Below are 24,166 nucleotides of genomic sequence, written 5' to 3' on the forward strand. Positions count from 1 at the left end.
ACACTTGGCAATGGTGAGAGCCATTTTTGGTTGTCACAGCTGATAGTGCTATTAGTATCTGGTGGATAGAGGATGTAAATGCTGCTAAAAACCTTGTAATACACAAGACAAGCCCTCACAAAAAAATTATTTAGCTCAAAATGTCAGTAGTGCCCACATTGAGAAACTCTGGCTAAGAGTGACTTTGGAAGACTTCCTGGAAGAAGCAGAATTTATGTAGGAGAAAAAGGAGAAACAGTACTAATGGTTGGGCAGGTAAGTTTGAAAGCCAGTCAATAAACTTGAACCAGAGCAGGGAGTTCTTAGAGAAGCCCTGGAAGAAAAGGCTTGAAATGTAGTTTGGGAGGCTTTTAGACATCAGTAATAATTACAGTTTGAATTTTCATCCTGTCAACTAAGAGCCACTGGCCATTTTGAATAAAGAAAGTGATATCAGGGGCTCCTGGGTGGCTCAGTAGGTTAAGTGTCTGACTCTTGATTTGGGCTTTGGTCTTCATCTCCTGGTTCATGGGTTCAAGCCACATGTCAGGCTCGGTGCTGACAGTGCAGAACCTGATTGGGATTTTCTCTCTTTGCTCCTCCCCTGCTTGCACATGCACTTTCTCTCTAAATAAATACATAAATAAATTTTAAGAAAAAATAGAGTGATATGGGTAAAGTAATGTTTTGAGAAGACTGATCTAGTGGAATTACTATATAAAATGGATTGCAGTAGAGAAAAACTAGATACTTCAGAAGGCAGTTACAGATTTGCTTAAGAATGAAATGGCAGGGCACCTGGGTGGTTCAATCATTAAGCATCTGACTTCGGCTTAGGTTATGATTTCATGATTAGTGAGTTCGAGTCCCACATCAGGTGATTTCAAGCCCCACTTCTGGTAAGCCCTGCTTCATTCTGTCTTTCTGCCCCTCGCTCACTTGCACCCTCTCTCTCTCAAAAAAAGAAAAGAAGAAGGAGAAGAAAGAAAGAAAGAAAGAAAGAAAGAAAGAAAGAAAGAAAGAAAGAAGAAAGAAAGAAAAAGAATGATATGGCAATGACCAAAAATAAGAGGATATAAATAGGAAGGGAAAGGTGAAAACTTTTCAAAAGAGAAATCAACAAAATTTGGTTGTTGTTGTTGTTAGTGATTGGATGTAATGGACATCCAAAAATGGGAATTGAAGATGGAGTCAAAGGTTTCAAATCCAAGGATTAAGAAGAAAATGAGCATTTTGAGAACTACATTCTGAAAGAAGAAACTGGCTTTGAGGGAAAAGTGAGTTTGGGTTTGAGATATTTTAAATTTGAAATGCAAAGGAAAATGCAAAGGTGATTTGAATTGTGGTACTCTACCTGGGGAGAGAGGGAGGAACGGAACACACAGGAGTTGTTTTCCTAGAGTGAGCAACTCAGAGAAGAGTGGTGAGCAAAGGGAGACATGGGAGGGCAGAGGATAACATCTTGGGAAGGTCCTCTCATTAGAACTCTGGTAGGAAATTTAAAAGACGTGAAAGTGGGGTGCCTGGGTGGCTCAGTCGGTTAAGCGTTGTACTTTGGCTCGGGTCATGATCTCGCAGTTAGTGAATTTGAGCCCCGCGTTGGGCTCTGTGCTGACAGCTTGGAGACTGGAGCCTTCTTCGGATTCTGTGTCAGTCTCTCTCTCTCTGCCTTTCCCCCGCTTGCACTCTTGTCTCTCTCTCCCTCAAAATAAATAAACATTAAAAAAAAATTGTTTTTAAAGATGTGAAAGAGAAGTTAGAATGACTTTAATCATTTATTAGAAGATTTTCCAATTCCTTTTATCTCTGAAACTTAAAAGTGCACACTGTTCATTCTGGTAGTAATTGTTTTGGATAAAGTTACTGGAGGAGAAATGCAATTATCTAATGAATTATCTTTAGTTATATGGCAGGTTAAAAAGGGTTTTTTCTCAGGGCGCCTGGGTGGCTCAGTAGGTTGAGTGTCCGACTTCGGCTCAGGTCATGATCTCGCAGTTGGTGAGTTCAAGCCCCCCGTCAGGCTCCGTGTTGAGGGCTCTATGCTGGCAGCTTGGAGCCTGGAGCCTGCTTCGGATTCTGTGTCTCCCTCTCTCTCTGCCCCTTCCCACTCATGCTGTCTCTCCCTGTTTCTCAAAAATGAATAAACATTAAAAAAATTTAAAAAAAAGGGGGGGGTTCTCTCTGGGTCCTTAACATTCATATTATCTTTCCTTATAAGAAGACTTGAAATCTTAGTGTGACTGAGTTACCCCTATGGCTGGATTTTATGTACATGAACATGTAGGAAATCTTTATCACGGACATATTTATGAGTAATGAAGATTCTGATTTACTTTGATCCCCTACTGTTTTCATAAGCAGCCAGTACCTGCCTCACTACTAAGAAAGGAACATGAAAGGAATACCTGTAATGAGACATTTAATTTAGGACTTGAGAAGCTTCTCAGGTGTCTTAGATACGGATTGTGGAGACTTAAATGTTCTGAGTTTATTTTCCACATGATTAGTTCAGTGACAATCTGAGTCTCTGATGGAGCACAAAGGCTTTTCCATTACTCTTGTCAAGAGTGCAGAGAAAACCCCTTTAAAATTTTTAATTTTTATTTTTTTATTTTAGTGAGAGAAAGAAGCAGGGGAGAAGGGTGGGGGGTGGGGAGAGAGAGAGAGAGAGAGAGAGAGAGAGAGAGAGAGAGAGAAAATCTCAAGCAGGCTCCACACTCAGTGAGGAACCCAACACAGGGCTCAATCTCATGATCCTGGGATCATGACCTGAGCTGAAATCAAGTGAGATGCTCAGCCAACTGAGCTACCCAGGCACCCTGAAAAAACAAACAAACAAACAAAAAAAAACCACTTTCTAACATAAGATTAGGCATCTTTGTCACATGAATATCAGTAAAAGATACATAGCTCTTCAAAAGGCTTTCAGTAGCACTTAATAAGTGAAAGGTTTAAAATAAGAAGTACCTCCAGGGTTCCTGGATGGCTCAGTCAGTTAAGCATCTAACTTCCTGCTCAGGTCATGATGTTGCAGTTTGTGGGTTTGAGCCCTGCATCAGGCTCCACGCTGACTGTGCAGAGCCTGCTTGGTAGTGTCTCTCTCTCTCTCTCTCTTTTTCTCTCTCTCTCTACCCATCTTCGATTTGCATGTGCACATTCTCTCAAAAAAGTGCCTCCTGTTTCATTTCCAAACACATTTGTTAACTTAATTATTTACTTGGGGCCTACATGGTGTAACTTTAACATATTTCAGTTGGTTGCTTGCTCCACAGAGCCCTACCACCCTGAGACGTTTATCATGTGTACTTTTTTTTTGTTTTGTACACCCACACCAGGGTCAGATCACATAGCCACCTTCTTTTCCTGGTAGCTACCAGTTCCAACAGTGTGACATCCATGTTTGTAGACATGATTCATATTTAATGATTAGAACATTGATCTAGGACTTAGTTATACCTTATAGATCCCCATCTCTGGTTTCATTTTAGCTCCAAGGAAAGTCTAGAAAAGAAAAACAAATAGCTTTCTTTGAATTTTCTAAGAGTAAAATTGAATGCCTACTGATCAGGCTAAACCCAAGTAGTTATTTATGTTTTTCTTTATTAAAAAGGAAAAAAATCTTAGCTGTTTAGGTTTTGAACTTCTAGTTGTATTGCTCCAAGTTGAAAGTGCATTCTTTTTATTAGTCAAAAAAAATTTAATGTCTAAAAATGGTACATAATGCTCTTTTAAAATCCCCTTTCTAGAACACTTACGGAATGAGTTGTTGTGCTCAACTGAGATTTTCCCAGATAGACAAAAGCAATTTTAAGCACTATTTTTTTAACGGTTTTTATTAGAAAGATTTTGAGATGTTACAACATCTTTTTATCCCCCTTGGATAGCGTGTGTTAAACATAATCTTTGCAAGATGATCTAAAAGTATAATTGTAAACAATTTTTTAATGTTTATTTTTGAGAGCGAGACAGAGTGTGAGCAGGGAGGGGGCAGAGAGAGAGGGAGACACAGAATCTGAAGCAGGCTCCAGGCTCTGAGCTGTCAGCACAGAACCTGAGGAGGAGCTTGAACCCACGAACTTCTGAGATCATGACCTGAACCGAAGTCGGACGCTTAACCGACTGAGCCACCCAGGTGCCCCTGTAAACAATTCTTAAACTGTGCTAAACATTAAAAAAAAAAAAAAGGGGGGGGGACACCTGGGTGGCTCAGTCGGTTAAGCGTCCGACTTCGGTTCAGGTCATGATTTCACACTTCGTGGGTTCGAGCCCCGCGTCGGGCTCTGTGCTGACGGCTCAGAGCCTGGAGCCTGTTTCAGATTCTGTGTCTCCCTCTCTCCCTGCCCCTCCCCTGTTCACGCTCTGTCTCTGTCTCAAGAATAAATAAACATTATAAAACAAAAAAAACAAAAACTGTGCTAAAACAACATTGCCAATCTCAGGTGTGACGAATAGTGTCTTTTCCCAAGTGTTACGGTGTTTGTATTTTGGGTCTGTTTTTTCTAGCTTAACGGTTTTCCTGATTTCCTTTGATGTCATTTTTTTGCTGTCAGTACATCTAACTCTAGCTGAACTCACTCTTCTTTTACAAATAGTTATAACAGGAATAAATAGAGTTTATATAGGGTTTTAAGGGAATATTCCTAATAGTAAATTGGTAATAGTAAAGTAAATAGTAAAATAAAATAGTAAAGTAAATTCCTAATTAGTAAAGTAAAATCTGACTTTGGCTATGTAGTCTTTTTGCTTAATACCTGATTCTTGCCTAAATTTTATGTAGGAGAGGATAGCTAAGCAGTTGTGTTTGGAAACGGGAGAGATTGTTCTGCCAAACTAGTGCCAAAAGAGCACTTCTCTTACCATACTCCCCTTTTATCTATGTAAAAACTTCTTCCCTTGTTCTGTTCACCTAGGTCAAATTTCTCTACTCTCACTCTTTTAGTTTGAAAACGTGTAAGTATTGTGAGTGGTTGCTGTTGTTTCTTGTCTTAGCCTATAGAACTGAAGTTTAGCCATGAGAGACCCATTATGGATCTGCATTGTAAAATATCAACTATTTTTAGATGCCACAGTGGAGCTCTCCCTGGACAGTACACAAAATAATCAGAAGAAGGTGCCAGCCAAAACGCTGATTTCTCTTCCTCCACAGGAAGCCACAAATTCTTCTAAGCCCCAGACAAGCTATGAGGAGGTGAGACTTTGTGCTTTGGTCTTGTTTCTTTTGGATTTTTAGGACTGTGTTGCCAGTCTAAAGTTCAGTTGACTATGAACCTTGAAAAAATATTTATGACTCTTGAAGAAGACTTTTATGGTTAATGGACAGCCAAAATCCAATAAAGAACTCTTTCCTGGTCAGAGTATCTACTACCCAGAGGATAACACAGAGGCTTTCAGTGAACACTAATGATACTTAATGTCTGAAGCTCCCATATTCAAGAGTGTAGTCTTTCCTCATTCTCTCTTTAGCCCAACAAACACAAGTCTTCCAAAATCTAGTAATTATTTATTATGATCACAATAAGGTTTTAGGTGAATAGATGTAACAAAGTCCTTTGAGCAATCTTCACCTTAAAATTGTGGAGGTTGATTCATTGGAATTATTGGAAATGGACAGAACTTAACACTGATGTGTAGAAGGATATAAATTAATGTTGTTAAATTGAAACAAGGTAAGTACAGGGCAAAATTAACACCCTTTTTTGTGTATTAACTCTCATGGTTTGTCTTCTCTTTAAAAGCTAGAGGAAGAAGAACAGGAAGACCAATTTGATTTGACAGTTGGTATAACTGATCCTGAGAAGATAGGTAAGTGTACTTGAACATCCTTCTGATGTTAGGATGTGGCCAAGGAAAACATGGCTAGCCAGTTTCTACATGGTTACCTCTAGAGCTGAATTAGCAAATATGAAGTGCTTCATCATTCTCTCTCCTGTAAGATTATTCCCCTTGCTATGCTTCTAAGGCTAGAAATAGTAGTTACCTAGTACTTTATTAGGCTTTTTTTTTTTTGCTTTTGGGAAAAAAAAATCAGAGACTTTAAATACTATTAGAATTCTTTCTTAAAGATTTTATTTTTAAGTAATCTCTACACCCAACATGGGGCATGAACCTACAACCCCAAAATCAAGAGTTGCATGCTCCGCTGACTGAACCAGCCAGGTGCCCCAGAATCCTTTCTTAAAAACCCAAACATTGTGGGACACCTGAGCTTAGTCAATTGAGCATCCGACTTTGGCTCGGGTCATGATCTCACAGTTTCTGAGTTTGAGCCCCTTTTTGGATCCTCTGTCCCCCTCTTTCTGCCCCTCCCCTACTTGCACTCTCTGTCTCTCAAAAATAAACATTTAAAAAAAAAAAACAACCAAAAATTGCTTTTTCCCACAGAGTTGATAAGACCATTTTACTTTTCTTTGAAATCATAAATTCTATTTAAGCATCCTAAAACATGTTCTAAAATTTGAGGGTACTAAATTTGTTTTTCCCCTAAAAAGTTTGGAATTCTTGTTACATATTATTTATCATGCATTCTTGATAGCCTAAAGAAGTACCTAAGTCTGTATCTCTCTTTGATAGGTAATGACTAAAGGACCTGGTTGAATTTTGGTCAAGTTTGGGGGAAGTTGGGTTTTCAAAAAGCACAATACATAATTTTGGCCAGAACTTGGGTTTTCTGGATGGCCTTCCCATGTCGCAAATTTGTGAAAGCTATTATCGAGCAGAGAGCAACAGGCCTCAACTTTCCTTGTTCTAGGTACAGTCCCTGAGAAAAGAGGCTTTACAGAACCTTTCCTTCTAAACATGGGTGCTGTTTATATGGTCAAGAGGGAATCCAACCCTTTGTTCTGAACTAGAAACAGGAAATTAAAAAAAATTTTTTTTAACATTTATGCAATTTTGAGAGACCAGGTGCAAGTGGAGGAGGGGCAAAGAGAGAAGGAGACACAGAATCTGAAGCAGGCTCCAGGCTCTGAGCTGTCCGCACGAACCGTGAGATGATGACTTGAGCTGAAGTCGGATGCTTAACCAACTGAGCCAACCAGGCACCCCTAGAAACAGGAATTTATAAACTGTAATTAGACTTTATGCCAAAATGGTTTGTTGAGTTTGACTTTTCCTAGATTGTTGCACTGATAAGATGTTTATGAGCATGTTATACAGTTTCCCCATCCAGTAGTAGAGGAAACTGAGGACTACTAGGTGAAATGCAGCTTTCCTGTCAGGTCACAGTATGGTTCGTGGTAGAGCCTGGGCCAGTACTTTGGATTACATGTGTGGGGTTATTTTTTGCCTCTCCAATATTTATAAGTATTTTGTAAGCACATTGATTTTAAGTTAGTTAAACTTTACCTGCTTTTTTTTTTTTTTTAATTTTTTTTTTTTTTAATGTTTTATTTATTTTTGAGACAGGGAGAGACAGAGCATGAACAGGGGAGGGTCAGAGAGAGGGAGACACAGAATCTGAAACAGGCTCCAGGCTCTGAGCTGTCAGCACAGAGCCCGACGCGGGGCTCGAACTCACAGACTGCGAGATCATGACCTGAGCCGAAGTCGGCCACTTAACCAACTGAGCCACCCAGGCGCCCCAAACTTTACCTGCTTTAAATCCTTAGTAGAATAAGAATAATTGAATAATACTAATTGTTTTAATATTTAAAAGTCATAATGTTTTAGGGATGCCTGGGTAGCTCAGTTGGTTAAGTGTCCGACTTCAGCTCAAGTCATGATATCACAGTTCATGAGTTTGAGCCCCCATGTCGGGATCTGTTCTGACAGCTCAGACCCTGGAGCCTGCTTCGGATTCTGTGTTTCCCTCTCTCTGCCCTCCCCTGCTCATACTCTGTCTCTCTCTCTCTCTCTCTCTCTCTCAAAAATAAATAAACATTCAAAAATAAATAAAAGTCATGATGTTTTGAAAAAATAATTAAAAGTCATGAAGTTTAATAGACGAGAAGAGGGAGGGAGTATATTAGTTTCCTATGGCTTCTATAAGAGTACTACAAATAGAGTGCTTAAAACAACAGTAATATATTTGCTCACAATTCTGAAATCATGGTGTCAGCAAGGCCATCCTCCCTCTGAAGGCACTAGGGAAGGTTTTCTGTGTCTCTCCTCTAGCTTCTGGGAGCCTCAGGCATTCCTTGGCCTGTAGCTGCATCGCCCCAATTTCTGCCTTCATTGTCACATGACATTCTACCTGGGCGTCTTCACATTGTCTTCCCTCTATATATGTCTATCTCTGTGTCCACATTTCTCTTTATAAGGACAGAAGTCATATTGAATTAGGGCCCACTACTACTGACCTCATTTTTACTTGATTTCTATAAGACCCTGTTTCCAAATAAGGTCATACTCTGAGATGCTGGCAGTTGGGACTTTCAACATATCTTTTTAGGAGTACAGAATTCATTCCATAACAGTAATTTAAACATCCTGTGGATCAGATTTATTTAAACACAGATCCCTTTGGTGATAAGCTTTCATTCCCTGTATCATAGTCTAGATTCTTAGTCACGTTGATGCCAAGAAACCAGCTGCTTAGAGCATGTTCATATTCAGGACCTGATCTTGGGGCACCCTATCTGGCTCAGTTATTGGAGCATGTGACTCTTGATATCAGGGTTTTAAGTTTGAGCCCATGTTGCATGTAGAGATTACATTAACAAAAAACAAAAAAACCTGATTTTTACAACCACACCTTCTATTTGTGTGGGCTGTTTATTCAACGTGTGCTTCTCCTTCCCACATCTAAATAATTAGAAACCGGGGTGCCTGGTTGGCTCAGTTGGTAGAGCATGCTACTCTTGATCTCAGGGTCATGAGTTAAAGCCCCACACTGAGATTACTTAAAACCTTGGGGCACCTGGGTGGCTCAGTCGGTTGGGCATCTGACTCTTGATTTTGGCTCAGGTCATGATTTCACAGTTCATAAGATGGAGTCCCATGCTTTGAGTGCAGCCTATTTAGGATTTTGTCTCTCCCTCTCTCTCTGCCCCTCCCCTGCGCACGTGTTCTCATTCTCTGTCTCTGTCTCTCTTTCTCTTTCTCTCTCTCTCTCTCAAATAAACGTTTTAAAAAGTGAAAACAAAAAATAAAACCAAACAAATAAATAAATAGGATCCCACTTCTACCAGGATGTGCTTTTTAGAGCCATGGTAATTTGCATATGCCATCTCCAACTCTCTGAAATTATTTAGGAAGTTAATGTAAATTTAAAACTGCTGTATTACTAGCCCATTTCCATATTTTGTGAACTCTGTGTGTACATGCAGGTATGTTTTCCCTCACTCATTGCCTCAGTAAAAGCAGCTGATAGGCTGGCAAACTGATGATCTTGCTTTGCTGTTAGGTGTTACGTATGGTTGCACTTAGGCTTCCTTTTTTGCAGGCACTAAATTACGGGGTTGACCACTTGGAAATTTGACTATGACCTCTGAATGAAATTTTGAATACTTTTTCTATAAAGTAAATTTAGATTTTTTTTCCTTTTAACAGTGGTAAATGTTCTTGGTAGTGTTAGGCAATGTAGTGGTTAGAAGAGAACTAACAGTGGTAATTGATACGCAGTAATTTCTAAGGGTTAGCGTATGATTTCTGTTTCACGTACACCCTTTTGGTAGTATTAGAAAGGTAGAGAAGACAAGCCCTTCCTTCCTGTATAATCTCCAACTTCTCTATGTACTTTTTAAAAACAGGCATTCCTAGCCGTCTCATTGAAACCAGGTTGCCTGCTGTATGTGCCCTGCCGATCCAGTACTGCACCTTCTTCCCCTGGGCCCTCTCCCAGGACCAGTTCAGAATCATAAGCACCTAGTAATTGTTGACCTAGGTTTTTCTGTTTGGTGTGAGGAAGAATTGAGTGGGGGAAGAAGGGAACAAAACCAACCCAAAACACCACATTCTAGCCCTGGAGCTTTGTCACAGTCCACTGTATGTCTTTTCACTGCTCAGGGAGTCAATGGTGCCTTTATGTCCCTAAGTGGTCTAGGTCAGAACACTACCACAGAGAAAAACAATTGCTTGAATCCCAAATTATTTAACAGTCAAAGGCTTTTTCAGAAAAATAATTCCTCCAGGAAAGAGATTTGTGTGACATCAGGCAGCCGAAGCGTCTTCCTGCCAGGTCCTTTGCTCTGGATGAACATGCTAGATGAGAGAGGTCAGTGTCCCCCAGCACCAATGGAGGGGTCCGTGACAGTATTTCTGAAAGAGCAAACCGAGCCCAGAGCTAGCTTAGGGTAGAACTGCTTGTTTCCTTTTACATCAGTTGCTTCCTTCTCCTCCTGCTTTATACAGCAAGAGAATTGTTTGATTTTAGACAGATGTGTATAACCAGCCCAAATATTGGCATGGTAACAACCGATGGATTGTCAGTATCCAGTGCTGCTTTGTGAAGGGTATAAATGGAGCCTGGCCTTGGAACGGGGGGCTGACTCTCTTGTTTAACTCAACCTGGGACCCCGCCAGCATCCGTGGGGGCATGATATGTGCCGCAAAGACCTTAAGGCAAAGTAGGAGATTGTAGGATAGTTTATAAAGCTTGGAGATGAAACAAGTGTCTCTTCTTATACAGGGCCCCTGTGGTTTATGATTCCTGGTTAGATATTAGCAAGATCAGCACTGCTTTAGTTTGCAGAATACTCCTCTCACGCTTTCTTGTTTTCCCACAGGGGATGGTATGAATGCCTATGTAGCCTACAAAGTTACAACACAGGTGAGTCCAAGCGACCCAGCTGGTAACCAACTTAATAGACTTGGGTGTTTATACCAAGAAGGTCATCATTCAGATTATTTCTGGGTATTTCCTTAGTTTCTTTGCCAACATCCTCCTTCAAGTTTACTCAAGATGGAGCAAGCCTGCATCCCTTTGGTAATCTCATCTGAGCCTTTCCACTTTTCTTCCAGAGAGCTAACACTTCAGTGTGAAACTTTGTAAGTTTTATTAAGACATGTGGTATCTCTGACATTTTTCCCGTCCTTTGTAGGAACTTTGTGGCTTAGAACTAGTTTGGTGGATTGCCCCAAACTATGTCATCTGTTTAAAAATTGTCAGTTCTTATGAGGTTTCCTGTGTGGAACTTCTTTTAATACTTTCCCTGCCCTTTTACCCCTCAGGTCTGGTCTTCCTTTTTTATATAACATTAATGCATACAAAACTTACACAATGTTGTATGCAGGTTATGAAGCATAAAAAATGAAGCCCCGAACCTACCACCAGTCTTAAGATGAGTACCATTGAATCTGCCTGCGTGTTTCTCCCTGTCATATCCCCTGCCTCACACCTTAAGGACAACCACTCTCCTGAGTTGTCTCTCATTTCCTTTATAAAAATTGTTCACATATGTATCTCTAAACAATATGCTGTTTTGCTTTGTCCTTAAGTTTCATAAAAACGGCATCATGCTGAAAATAGCGCTTTCTTTACTAGCATTGTTTCTCAGACCCATCCGTGTTGTGTGTAGCTGTAGTTAGTCCATTGTGTGATTATAGCATAATATATTTATCTGTTTTCCTGTTGTGAATATTTGGCATGTTTCCAGTTTCTGTAATTATGAACCACGACCTTTCTTGCACATGTCTCCTAGTGCACACGTAGAAGAGTTTCTCTAGAGTGTATAAAAACAGGAGGAGTCCCCCAGGGTACTAGATAGAGCAGATGTTGAGGAAAAGGAATATAAACTTTTGTTTTTGTTTCTGCTTTTTTTTAATACAAACTTTTAAAAAAGTCTTTGTACCAATTTATACTCCCACTGGCATGTGTGTAAAAGTTCCCATTGATATACTCCCCTGCTAACAACTGGCAAGGACAGCCTCCTTAGATTTTGCCTACCTGGTGAGTATTAAATGATCTGTCATTATGATATAGGCCTCGTCTTTTTTGCTAGAAGTTTCCTTTATATTGTCTTACTACTACTTGTTGGCCTGCCCCCTGTGAGTTCTAGATCCTGTGACACTTTAGAGTTTAAAGTGTCTACAGTGTAGATATTTCACCTGATCCTCCCCCTCTAGTCTGTCTTTTGTTTCACTGCTTTGTTTCCAGCGGCAAATACCCTTAATAAGGCAGTGCAAGATGAATGGGTTGTAGGTGACCATAGATTTCCTCTTTAAACTAGACTTCAACCTCTGTTTCCTTTTATTTTATTTTATTTTATTTTTAAAATTTTTTTAGCGTTTATTTGAGACAGAGACAGAGCATGAACAGGGGAGGGTCAGAGAGAGAGGGAGACACAGAATCCGAAACAGGCTCCAGGCTCTAAGCTGTCAGCACGGAGCCCGACGCGGGGCTCGAACTCACGGACCGTGAGATCATGACCTGAGCTGAAGTCGGACGCTTAGCCGACTGAGCCACACAGGCGCCCCCCTCTGTTTCCTTTTAGAACAAGTGTTCTCAACCTGGAAGTAGAACTGGATTTGAATTTAATTAGTTGCCTTTGTAACGCTATACATTTTGTTTTATGCATTTAATATTCTTATCCTGAGAAGGGCTCTGTAGACTTCCTGACAGAGGAGACTGTAGTTCAGAAGGTTTAAGAATCTCAGCCTTGGAGAAAGTTATTTGCCAGGTGGCTAAAGGACAGGGATCTGGGAAGTAAACTCCTTTCACATCAGCCAGATGACTTTACAGATACTCATCTTCTATTTGAAATGATATCGCCTTGTGTTTTTTCTGTCCCCAAGACGAGCCTACCAATGTTCAGGAGTAAACAGTTTGTGGTGAAAAGAAGATTTAGTGACTTTCTGGGTCTTTACGAGAAGCTTTCGGAGAAACATTCTCAGAATGGCTTTATTGTCCCTCCTCCACCCGAGAAAAGCCTAATAGGTAAGCATGTGGTCTTTAATTCTGCCTGGATTTTTTCCTTTGTGTTCTTTCTGCAATATACTTTCTACTTAGTATATGAGAATACTTCTCTTAACTGTGGAATCTTATGGTTAGGAAAGAAATATTTCCAATATTTTCCTGTAAATCACATGAGGCCTAGAGAAATAGCATGTTTTGACATGTACTCTTTCCTTGGGTGCAGTAGGAGGCTATGCTTTGAGCTTTCACAGCTCTGTGTGTGTGTGTGTGTGTGTGTGTGTGTGTGTGCGCATGCACGTGTGGTGTTTGAGTTTATATTGGTATCAGGAGTCTTAAATGATTCCTAATTCCTCCAGATTGAAATGTACTAAATTGGATGGAGGTTTGGGGGAGCTGAGGAACCTTCCCATTGCCATCAGTTGATGTTTGTTCATCTAGACTTAGAGTCCTGTGGCCCTTTTAGAAAACATATAATATTCTGCAAGTCCCAGAGTTGAGAACCTTCAGCACTTTGAGACTAGTTCAAAAAATGATTCTCATGTAAAGAATCTTTTGTTCATGTCTCCTCGCAACGTAGGGGTGTAGAAGTGGCCTCTGGTTGTTTTTGGTAATGCTGTTCTCATTGCCTTTCCTTTTGTGGGCTTTCTCACAGGTGTTTGTTTTGTTTTGTTTTTTAATTCATGATGATTTACAGTTATTTTTACTTTTTAAATTCCATTCCAGGAATGACAAAAGTAAAAGTTGGGAAGGAAGATTCCTCTTCTGCAGAATTTCTTGAAAAACGGAGGGCAGCTCTAGAAAGGTAAATGCCATACATCCATTTTCCTGAGTAACATAAGAACAAGTGAAAAGCTGAAACAGACTTAATTATGAAACATTCACTTGAGTTAGTAGAGATGAGACTTGACTGAATTAAAGATTCACACCTCTCTTAGCTCTCTAACCTTTCCTTTGTCTCTGACCTTCCCACCTTAGGAACAGACCATCTTCTTTTCTTTCCTCACCCTAAGTGAGCAGACAATGATATTCTCTTTTGCAGTCAGATATAATTGGCTCTGAGGTCTCTTTCCGAGCAGTTACTTTTCTTCTCTCTTTGGAAATGTGAAGAACATGAATTTGTGCTTATTAGCAGAGTCATACTTAAGTGCCTTATCTGAGCACATTTTAAAGTAATGAAAGACATACGCTTGACACCCAAAACCTTGTGAGGCCAGGTTGACTAACCAGATAACTGCTTATACCCTGTAGGTACCTTCAGAGGATTGTGAATCATCCTACCATGTTACAGGATCCTGATGTCAGGGAGTTCTTAGAAAAAGAAGAGGTTAGTATTGTACATACTGAATTTCATAATTTATACCTGCCTCTAGTGAAATGAAACTAGTTCATTCAATATGCATTTAACCTAGTATAAGACTGTGTCTTAATTTGTAAGCCCTCAAGAATGACAGGTAGTTTTCAGCCTTTGAAATAAAAGAAGTTCTGCCTGTAGTCAAAAGCAACGGGTTTTATTTTATTTTATTTTATTTTATTTTATTTTATTATATTTTATTTTTAATTTTTTTTAATGTTTATTTATTTTTGAGAGAGAGAGAGACAGAGTGCAAGCAGAAGAAGGGCAGAAAGAGAGGGAGGCACAGAATCCGAAGTAGGCGCCAGGCTCTGAGTTGTCAGCACAGAGCCTGACGTGGGGCTCGAATTCACGAACTGTGAGATCATGACCTGAGCCGAAGTTGATCACTTAACTGACAGCCACCTAGGCACCCTAAAAGCAACTGGTTTCAGGAGTCAGACTGCACCCTGGTGTTTTACTGGAACAACACAGTGATCTGTTTGGCAAGTCCTTTGTATGTCTTTCATAGGTTATGACTTGGCTCAAATTGAATGCTTATTTTGTGCAAGGAGCTGGGGGGCATTAAGTCAAAACCAGTTACCACCGACCACAGAACTGCCATATAGCAAAAGTGTTGATTCAAGTAGACCGTCTGTTTTGCAGGCTATGCATAGGCTATTCATGATTGTGAAAAACTGGAGATGGCCCAATTGCTAATAATTGAAGAATTAAGTATTATATATCAATACAGCAAATACTTTATTCTCATCATAAAACAAAAGTATACAGAAGCGTTCATATATATTCATTGGAAATCTATATTATAAGAATTACATGGGACTCCTGTCTGGCTCACTTGGTGGATCATGTGACTCTTGATCTGAGGGGTCGTGAGTTTGAGCCCCATGTCAGGTGTAGAGCTTACTTAAAAAAAATAATAATAATAGTAAGTGAAACTTGGTGCACCTGGGTAGCTCAGTTGGTTAAGCATCCAACTCTTGATATTGACTTAGGTCACGATCTCATGGTTGGTGGGATCAAGCCCCACATGGGGCTCCGCGCTGACATCATGGAGCCTACTTAGGATTCTCCCTCTCTCTCTGCCCCTCCCTCCCTCTCTCTCTCTGAAAATAAATAAACTTAAAAAATGAAATAAAATGTGAAACTTGAAACAGCAGGTATATAGAGCTATAGGAACATGTTAGTCAGTAAAGATCAAAAGCAACACTGGAATCAAACGATGTTGTATCCCATATGAAAGAAAAGTAGAAGGAAATAAGTGACAGGATAGGACTATCATTTTGTATTTATTTTTTCATTTTGTTTTTACTTTTATTTATTTTTTAAACTATTTTTTTAAGTTTTTATTTATTTATTTTGAGAGAGAGACAGAGCAAGCGAGAGAAGGGCAGAGAGAGGGAGAGAGACAATCCCAAGCAGGCTTCACACCATCAACGTAAAGCCCTATGCAGGGCTTGAACTTAGGAACCATGAGGTCATGACCTGAGTCGAAACCAAGAGTCAGGTACTTAACTGACTGAGCCACCCAGGTGCCCCCGTGTTTTTACTTGTTAATTTTTACTTAATTTGCATACAGTGTGAATTATGTTAATGAAGAAAATGGTACTAGCTATATGTGGTTTTCCCCCCCCCAAATGAAATTTTTTAATTAAAATTTCTTTACTTAGTGATTAAATCTTTTCATTCCTCCTCTGGGGTTCCTGTATCCATTTTTCCCTTTTACCCCCTCATCCCTCCCTCATACCCCTAAAACAGGGTTTATTGACAACAGCACTATTGACACTTTGGGCTGGATCATTCTTTGTTGTAGAGAGCTGCCTTGTGTGTTGTAAGTTTAGTAGCATCCCTGGCCTCTATCCACCAGATGCCAGTAGCATCTCCACCCCAGTTTTAACAACCAGAATTATCTACAGACACGGCCAAATGTCCCCTACGTATCAAAATGGCCCCAACTTGAGAATTACTTGACTAACCGTCCTGAGCACTAAAATCTAATTTTTCACTGTCGTATAATATATTTACTGTAGATTCTTTAGCATTCTTTTCATACTTTAGGAAAGAAGTGGTAAGACTGAACCAACCAAATTGTTTCTAAATGTTTGGCATGGTTGGCTTAACAAGATCATCCCTAAAAGTAACCCCAATCTGAGTAAATAATGCTCCTGTCCTTAGACCTTTGTTCAAATGGAATCACAGCACAACTTTAGAGCCTCTCAAGACCTTAAGTCCAGCTGTGTGTAGAGTATGCTTATCCAAAGGATCTCGTAACTTTTAACAAAAGCATGTTTGGTATTTAAGCAGTTCATGCCTGGGATAGCAGACCATCTCAACATGAGATCACCTGGCTACATAACAATCTTACTGTATTTTCTTTCTGTACCCTATCTCAAAATGAAAATTTTGTTATTATGTTAAACATAGTCCTTTGATTTTTTTTTCTTTCTATATGTGCTAGTTACAGATGTGTCTAACTGCCTTTGAAAACAACAGTCTACATTTCAAATAATTGTTTGGCAAGTTTTGGGCATGGCATCTGATGGATACTAATTCTTCTGAACCTAAAATAGGGGCAGAAGATAACTTGCCATCCCCGCCTTCTTGGTCTTGTAGCTGCCACGCGCCGTGGGTACCCAGACATTGAGTGGCGCTGGTCTCCTCAAGATGTTCAACAAAGCCACGGACGCAGTCAGCAAAATGACCATCAAGATGAATGAATCAGACATTGTGAGTAGCCCTGTGCCTCTCGGCTTCCCCTGCCCCCTCAGTCTTATGGGTCAGAAGCCCTGAGAAATCCTGACATTTCTCAGATTAGAGACTTACCTTTTACGGTAATTCATTCCCTTAAGGAAACCCTGTGCTGTATGCCTATAGGATTCCCCTCTATTAAAGATCTGGACTTGTGTGTTTCAGTGGTTTGAGGAGAAGCTCCAGGAAGTAGAGTGTGAAGAGCAGCGCTTACGGAAGCTGCATGCTGTTGTAGAAACTCTGGTGAACCATAGAAAAGGTAACAACCTCGGAAATGCACTCGGAGCTGGAGATGTCTCCGGTGAGCTATAGGTGGGAGGGCATGCTGTTCCCAACCCTGTCAGCCATTCAAGTTGAAATTCTCAGCCCACCTGGTCCTTGATGTTCTCATCAAAAAGATACGCCCTGCACCTCCTGGCAGGAAACATGACTCAGCCACTGTGAGCATTGTGCCTTCTAGTTGGGAGGGGTGCAGGGGAACTGCCTCACATACAGCTTCACGTGGGACATGGACTTCAGTTGGTATGATTTGAATTGGTGGCTTATATCCAAAGTGATGTCACATACTTTAGCTACATGGTCAAATGGACAATATGTAAATTCAGGGAAACTATATATGTCTCCTAACCTTTCTTCACCTTTCTTTGGTGAGATTTGTCTAAGAGCTAGTAAAATTTGCCAAGTTTGAATGCTTTCCTTCTCTGCCTTAAACATGGTAATAATCAGGGGTACCTAGGTGGCTCAGTCAGTTAAGCATCCAACTCTTGATTTCAGCTCAGGTCTTGATCTCAGGGTGATAAGTTCAAGCCCGATATTGGGCTCCACACTGGGCATGAATCTTACTTAAATAAACAAACAAACATGGTAATAAACAGAAATCAAAACAAGCAGAAAACGGTTAAAATGAAGCCATCGTGAGCATTGGCAAAATATGGCCCAGCCCATGGGCCACACCTAGCCCTAGGCCTGTTGCTGTGAGCTAGGAATGACTTTTACATTTTTAAAGGGATGAGTGAAAAAAGAAAGTGAGGCCGATATGTGATCCATAGGCTTAAATCATCTAGCCCTTCCTAGAAAAAAAGTTTGTCCTGCTTTAGGACATGTAAGACTATGCAGTGTGCACGTACATTCACTCTCGTGCAAATAGACTAACAATGAGCTTTAACATAAAAATTAGAATCATTCCTTTGGCCTGTTTGTGTTAACTGGCCCCTAGTTCTCCAGGAATATTGAAGCTGCTGCTTCCAAGTAGGCTAGGCCTTAACTTGGTGAAACTTAGAACAGCAGATGTCTCTCCCTGCTCATGTGACCACACTGCACTCCCCTCACTTTTCTAAGTACAGTTGGCTGTGGTGTAAGTGACTGGGTTGCAGAGCCCACAGTTGTTAGATATGCAGAAGGCAGCATTTCTAAGGCATGCCATGCAATGCCAGCTGACTTGTCCCTTTTCGTTTTGAGATAAGAGGCCTCTGCTGTCTTCCTCCTTCCAGAGCTCGCACTGAACACAGCCCAGTTTGCAAAGAGTCTAGCCATGCTTGGGAGCTCTGAGGACAACACAGCACTGTCACGGGCACTCTCCCAGCTGGCTGAGGTGGAAGAAAAAATTGAGCAGCTTCACCAGGAACAGGCCAACAATGACTTCTTCCTTCTTGCTGAGCTCCTGAGTGACTACATTCGTCTCCTGGCCATAGTCCGTGTAAGCTTCTGTTTGCTTTCCTCTTTTTCCTCCCCTTTATTTAATTTGCCTTTGTTTTCCTTTTCCCCTTCCCAAGAAATTTTCATCCATTATAGCTGAAAGTAGGTGTAACTTTTTTCTACTCTCAAGAGAGAAGGTATCTTTTGAACCAAAAAATCCATTTTAACTTTTAGCTAGTTATCACTATGTCATTTTTGAGGCCTTATAGCCAGTTTTTAAAATGCATTTGGAGAAAAGACTACTCTTGAATTTTCAGGTAGGCCCCTCCTTATTGCTACAGCTGCACACAGTCCTCTATGCTCCTTTCTTCAAATGAGGCTTATTACAGACCTGCTGTCTTAGCCCCCTGGAGCAATGACTCCTCAGTTCTTTGGTCTTTGCCTCCTTAACAGTAAGCGGCGGCTTTGCCTTTCGTAAGAGCTCTTACTGGCTTCCACTTTTCCCTCTAATGTGGGCAGTCAGGTAACTACACGGAATCGTCTTGGCATTGCATGGAGGAGTGTGGCCACAGGGCTGAGAGAGCTTGTCACCAGAGTCCTTTGTGTGCTGTGCTGACCACACTGATAACAACACTGCAGCCTACCTCTCAGATCAAGCACCTCACCTCTTCTCCTGGTAACTGGGGCAGTCTGGTTTCCCATTTTTAGAGCAGCCGAGGCAGCTTCATTGGGCAGTGATACTAGCTCTCGCATGGTCTCCCTGAGACAGAGGAAAGAGCCAAGAGGGATCCTGGTGCCTGCCTTATAAGGGACTGAATCTGCCCCTTCTCCAGCTTGGGACCAGGATGAGCCTCTGAGTTGGAACAGAGCCACACTCACTCCCCATCCCCAGCATCTCCCCGACCAGGGAGCCCCTGTGTTGTCAAGAACCAAGCTGCTCCCAGGGCTCTCATTTCCTCTGTGGCAGAGTTGCTCAATAAAGCCTGTGAGGTCGCTCATTGTCTCCCTCAGCTGTTTGGTTTGCTGCTAACTCCAGAGTGATAAGAGGCTGGAAAAATAACCTGCTTTGGAATTTGTAGAACTGGTCAGACTATGAAGGCTGGAGCACTACCTTAGGGAAGGGCCCTCTCTGGGAAAGTTTCAGAGAGGGGCATCGTTTGCAGCCTCAGGAGAGCACAGCTCTTGGATGTGACCCCCCAGGCATGAGAGAGCCCCAGCCTAGAGCTCCATGTAGGGACTGAGGCAACATGCTTGAGTGCAGAACTGCAAGCTGGGCTTTTCTTAGAGACCCTTAACCTGCCCTCTTCATAATCGTGAGAGGGTGATGGGCTGGGGAGATGAGCAGATATTTGTTTTATGCTCTTCCCTGAACCTGGAACTGTACCACCCTTAGCCCAGAGGGTTAGGCTTGAGTCTTACGAGGTTACCCTTTACCTATACTTTGACATTGAGAGCTGCTTAGAAATTGCAAGTGAACAGCAGTGACAGTCAACGCTGGGGAAGGTGAATTTGGTGGCATTTCACTCCCTAAGGTTCAAACTTTGGCAAAGGCCTGCCCTAAGGAGACCTAGAAAACATCCAGAAAACTTCTGCAGAGAGCAAATTGGAGCAGGGCTGGGAGGCTGACCCCAGGTACAGATCTCTCATCCAGGCTGCCTCTTGAAGCTACTAAGCCAGTGGGGGTGGTGGATGGCTTGGTTACGCCAATAACTGTCCTCTGGAAATGTGATCGAGGGACTGGAAACGGTGAGGGGATGGGTTGCCTGGCTGGCTCAGTCGGTAGAGCATGCAACTCTTGATTTCAGGGCTGTGGGTTCGAGCCCCACGACGGGTATAGAGATTACTTAAAATAAAAATCTTTAGGGGTGCCTGGGTGGTTCAGTCAGTTAAGCACCTGATTTTTTATCTCAGCTCAGGTCTTGATCTCAGGGTCATGAGTTCAAGCCTCACATTGGGCTCCACGCTGGAGGTGGAGCCTACTTAAAAATGATAATAAAATTAAAAATAAAATAAATAAAAATAAAAATCTTAAAAAAGAGAAAAGAACTGGAAACTGGGAAAACCAGCAAGTGGACGTTGGGGAGCTTCTTGGGGGCCTTGATTTATCAGTTGAATGTATGGATGGGATGGAAGCCATGTGTGTCCCCATGGTAGCTTCAAGTATTTAGTTAAAGACTTGTTAAGCTAATCCTGTATACTATTTGGATGTGTTAATTTTAAGGTTGCTTCCTTAGGTTGGCTTCCCTGGTATATCTCCCAGACTAAGCTAGGTATCCAAGTTTGATATTTTGAGATAGATCTTCTGCTTGTTTACTCTGTACTCTGCATACTTGTAATTATTTATTTGCAATTATTAATATATGTCAACCTCTAACAAGCTCCATAAAAGTAGAACCACGTGTTTCATTCCCCACTGTATTCTTAGTTCCTGGCACATGGCAGGCAGGAGATCAGGAAAAGTATGTAGACCCAGAGACTAATCTGAGGGAGGCAGTTCAGAAGCCATAGAACTGGGCACTGGCATCAGGCCACCTGCTGTGCTCCCAGCCATCCAACCTTGGAAGTAGCATGAAGCAGCATGGCACCGCCCCTCTGGAGGCTTGGAGAGGAGTCTTACCCAAGCTTGTGCTTTTTGATGTGAAGCTTCCAGCTGGGCACTAACACACGGCTGCAGAACCTGCCCTTGGTCAGTCCTTCTCTAGCACAGGTGCTGGGAGAGAGTCCCCCTGCCCCCCAAGCCCTACCCCAGGCAGAGCCAGGGGAGCTCCTGAAGGGCTGGTTGTGCTCTTCCCCAACCCCCACCCCCACAGGCTGCCTTCGACCAGCGTATGAAGACGTGGCAACGCTGGCAGGATGCTCAGGCGACGCTGCAGAAGAAGCGGGAGGCTGAGGCTCGGCTGCTTTGGGCCAACAAGCCTGACAAATTGCAGCAGGCCAAGGATGAGATCTTAGAGGTGAGGCACACAGGGCAGACTGGCTCCTGAATGAGCCCGGGTTCCATCCCACCCAGATGCTTGAAACCCCACAGCAGGCGAGAGAGCCGATTGAGTCTAAAGGACTGTGGCTGCTGGGGAAGCCTCTGAGAATGAGTCCAGGCTTGCTTTGAGGCCTGGCCCTTTTCCTCTCTTCCCATTCCACCCAGACTTAACAAATCAGATTCTCTGCAGGAGGGGTCGTGGGTGGGTCTGTGAAAAACTGCCAAGGCGATTCAGTATGGCAACAACTGAATTCAGTTCTCTGGAACTCCCAGCCTTTGTGGTGGGTACCTGAACCAGGGGCTTTGGGGTGCCAGAACTTTGAGACCAGGCCTGGCCTGGAGTACACAGCATCTCTTTTCCAGCCAGATGGCCTTCACCTAGACTTAGACTTACACACTGAATGTCCATATGGTTTCTAATCTTACCCAGAGGGGCAAACAGACATAATGACCAACTGAGGTCTCACATGTAGAATTGCTGTCCAAAGGTAAAGACTCAGTAATGATACCATAATATTAAGTGATCCTTTCTGTTCCCTTTCTTCCCAGTGGGAGTCTCGGGTGACTCAGTATGAAAGGGATTTTGAAAGGATTTCAACTGTGGTCCGAAAAGAAGTGATACGGTTTGAGGTGAGATAGAATATCCTACTTCTCACAAGTGTGCAGTGCCTTGTTTAGTGGTGGTGTTGGTTTTGTTCAAGTCTATTGAGTAGGGAGACCGATGAAAGTGCCAGTGACCTGGTAGTTGTGAACAGACGTGGCCGTGTGTGTGTGTGTGTTCACATTTATGTTCTGAGGCAGAGTGGCTGTCCTACACTTGTTGCTGGACCAGAGAAGTTAAAGCTTGCAACTTTCCTGTGTCCTCTGGTTCCCTTTTCTTTCTCCTGTCTTCCTCCACCTCCCATCCCCTGCCCACCATGCAAGAAAGCCTTGCAAGTCCTTGGCAGAAGCCATTTGGCTGGAAATTATAGCTATTCCAGCTGCTAGCTATAGTTTCTGGGGCTGTGTTTGGCCTTGGTCAGCAATAAACTCCATCCCATCAAGAGGGGTAGGAGCATCTGTCTGGATGATCAGTCTAGAATCCTGTCTCCTATAGAAAGAAAAATCCAAGGACTTTAAAAACCACGTGATCAAGTACCTTGAGACACTCCTGTATTCACAGCAGCAGGTATGTAAGTTATGCATGACTTTCATTCTCTATGCCTCCTCCAGAGGCCAGCTGCCTACCTGGGGCTTTGGTGATGGGATGGGCTGGGCTGGCTGTATTACTCTAACATGGAGAATCTAATAGGGTCTTTTGCCAAGCAGGATATTGTAGCCCTAATCCTACAATAAGTTAGTTTTTAAGGACAAACCCTACCTCTCCCTGTAACCCCCCATGGTACCACCTAACCCTCTTAAGGCTGAGACCCAATCATTGTATTGAACAGTGGATCCCATTGTGAGGAGCTAACTGAGCTGGGCAAAGCTGTAGCCCCCACAGGGATACTTCCTCCAGGGCAGAAGCAGGACTGTCTTTAGAGATTTCCCTTGTACTTGATGCTTCCTCTGAAGAGGGGTAAGATTGGCTGCCTGGCCAATCTGTCCCAGGGTCCACTCTCAGCCTAGCCATTTCCTCAGCTTGGCCTCAGCTCTGGCCTCCCTTTGGGTGGCTGAGACCACGGGGGAATGCGTGGCACTGTGCTTGCTCCCCTCCCAGGCTCAGTCTCTGCCACTAGGTGGGGGCACTTGCTTATTGTCCCCACTTCTTTGCAGCTGGCAAAGTACTGGGAAGCCTTCCTTCCTGAGGCAAAGGCCATCTCCTAATGGACCAAGGACACCAGAGCCCACCTGCCTGACGCTGCCTTTTTATACACTGTTCTCCACCTCCGCCGGACTCCAGTGATGCATCCTGCCTAGCCTGGACTTTATCCCTTCTTCCCTGCCCCCACGACCAACCTCTGCCCATTCTAACCATTACTTCATTTAGCTTCCATATATATTTTCTTACCTGAGAGAATAGTTTCTTGCTTTAAGCAAAAGACCTACACTAGGTGGTGGAGTTAGGGGATAGGGGTGGAGTATTGATATAAATATATAAATACAAATGTATATTTTTCAGGATGTGGTTAGGAACTGGGAATAACGTTTTCTGTTACTCCTGATGGTGCCATGAAAAGATTATGTAATAAAATATTTTAAAATCAGGTCACGTGACTCGGAATGGTGGTGCTTTTTGCTTTAGGCTGGGGAGCAGTTGGGAAACAGGTCCAGAATACTCTGAACAAAGAAGTTGCCCAGGTATAGTAAGTTTCTCTCCACAGGAGTTTAAGCTTTTGCTGCTGCTTCCCTATGGGACTAGAATTTCTTTTTTTCTATCTACCTCTGCTACGCACTCTGAGGGTCTCTTAACCTGTTTAATTCTTATTCCTACTTTTTTAGGGAAGGAGTTGTAAAGACATCTCTTATAGTAAGAGGGACAATGGATTCTCCTGCGAAGGAGGCAGACTTTCTTTTATTCCTACCCTGTTTCCCTTAGCTGCCCAGGGCTCTCTCAGTCTTGCCCTCTGATAGCAGACTTCTGTTCTGAACTTCTTTCTGCCAAGTCCCCAGTAGACCGATTCCTGTTAAAAGTGTAAAGAGCTGATAAGGACTTAACACTTTATCTCCGTTGAGAACAGAGCCAGCACTTTGCCTCTAGATC

The 24,166-nt window shown here is 42.3% G+C and overlaps 1 protein-coding gene across 2 annotated transcripts in view; it reads left to right on the forward strand.

Annotated features, from left to right (window-relative positions):
- Positions 1 to 23,669, forward strand: part of SNX1 (sorting nexin 1) — a 39,748-nt gene extending 16,079 nt beyond the window's left edge. For both annotated transcript variants that reach the window (XM_086710911.1, XM_025918501.2), the window contains exons 3-15: positions 5,040 to 5,167; positions 5,715 to 5,781; positions 10,644 to 10,687; positions 12,652 to 12,793; positions 13,496 to 13,574; positions 14,021 to 14,096; positions 16,737 to 16,850; positions 17,037 to 17,130; positions 18,362 to 18,567; positions 21,317 to 21,460; positions 22,033 to 22,113; positions 22,580 to 22,651; positions 23,239 to 23,669. In XM_086710911.1, the coding sequence (XP_086567037.1) occupies positions 5,040 to 5,167; positions 5,715 to 5,781; positions 10,644 to 10,687; positions 12,652 to 12,793; positions 13,496 to 13,574; positions 14,021 to 14,096; positions 16,737 to 16,850; positions 17,037 to 17,130; positions 18,362 to 18,567; positions 21,317 to 21,460; positions 22,033 to 22,113; positions 22,580 to 22,651; positions 23,239 to 23,289 (1,298 nt within the window). In that variant the 3' untranslated portion in view covers positions 23,290 to 23,669. The remainder of the gene's footprint in view (positions 1 to 5,039; positions 5,168 to 5,714; positions 5,782 to 10,643; positions 10,688 to 12,651; positions 12,794 to 13,495; positions 13,575 to 14,020; positions 14,097 to 16,736; positions 16,851 to 17,036; positions 17,131 to 18,361; positions 18,568 to 21,316; positions 21,461 to 22,032; positions 22,114 to 22,579; positions 22,652 to 23,238) is intronic.
- Positions 23,670 to 24,166: the final 497 nt, after the last annotated feature.

This window comes from Puma concolor, chromosome B3 (assembly GCF_028749965.1).
Source record: "Puma concolor isolate L17-30 chromosome B3, mPumCon1.1.hap2, whole genome shotgun sequence".
NCBI lineage: Eukaryota > Metazoa > Chordata > Mammalia > Carnivora > Felidae > Puma > Puma concolor.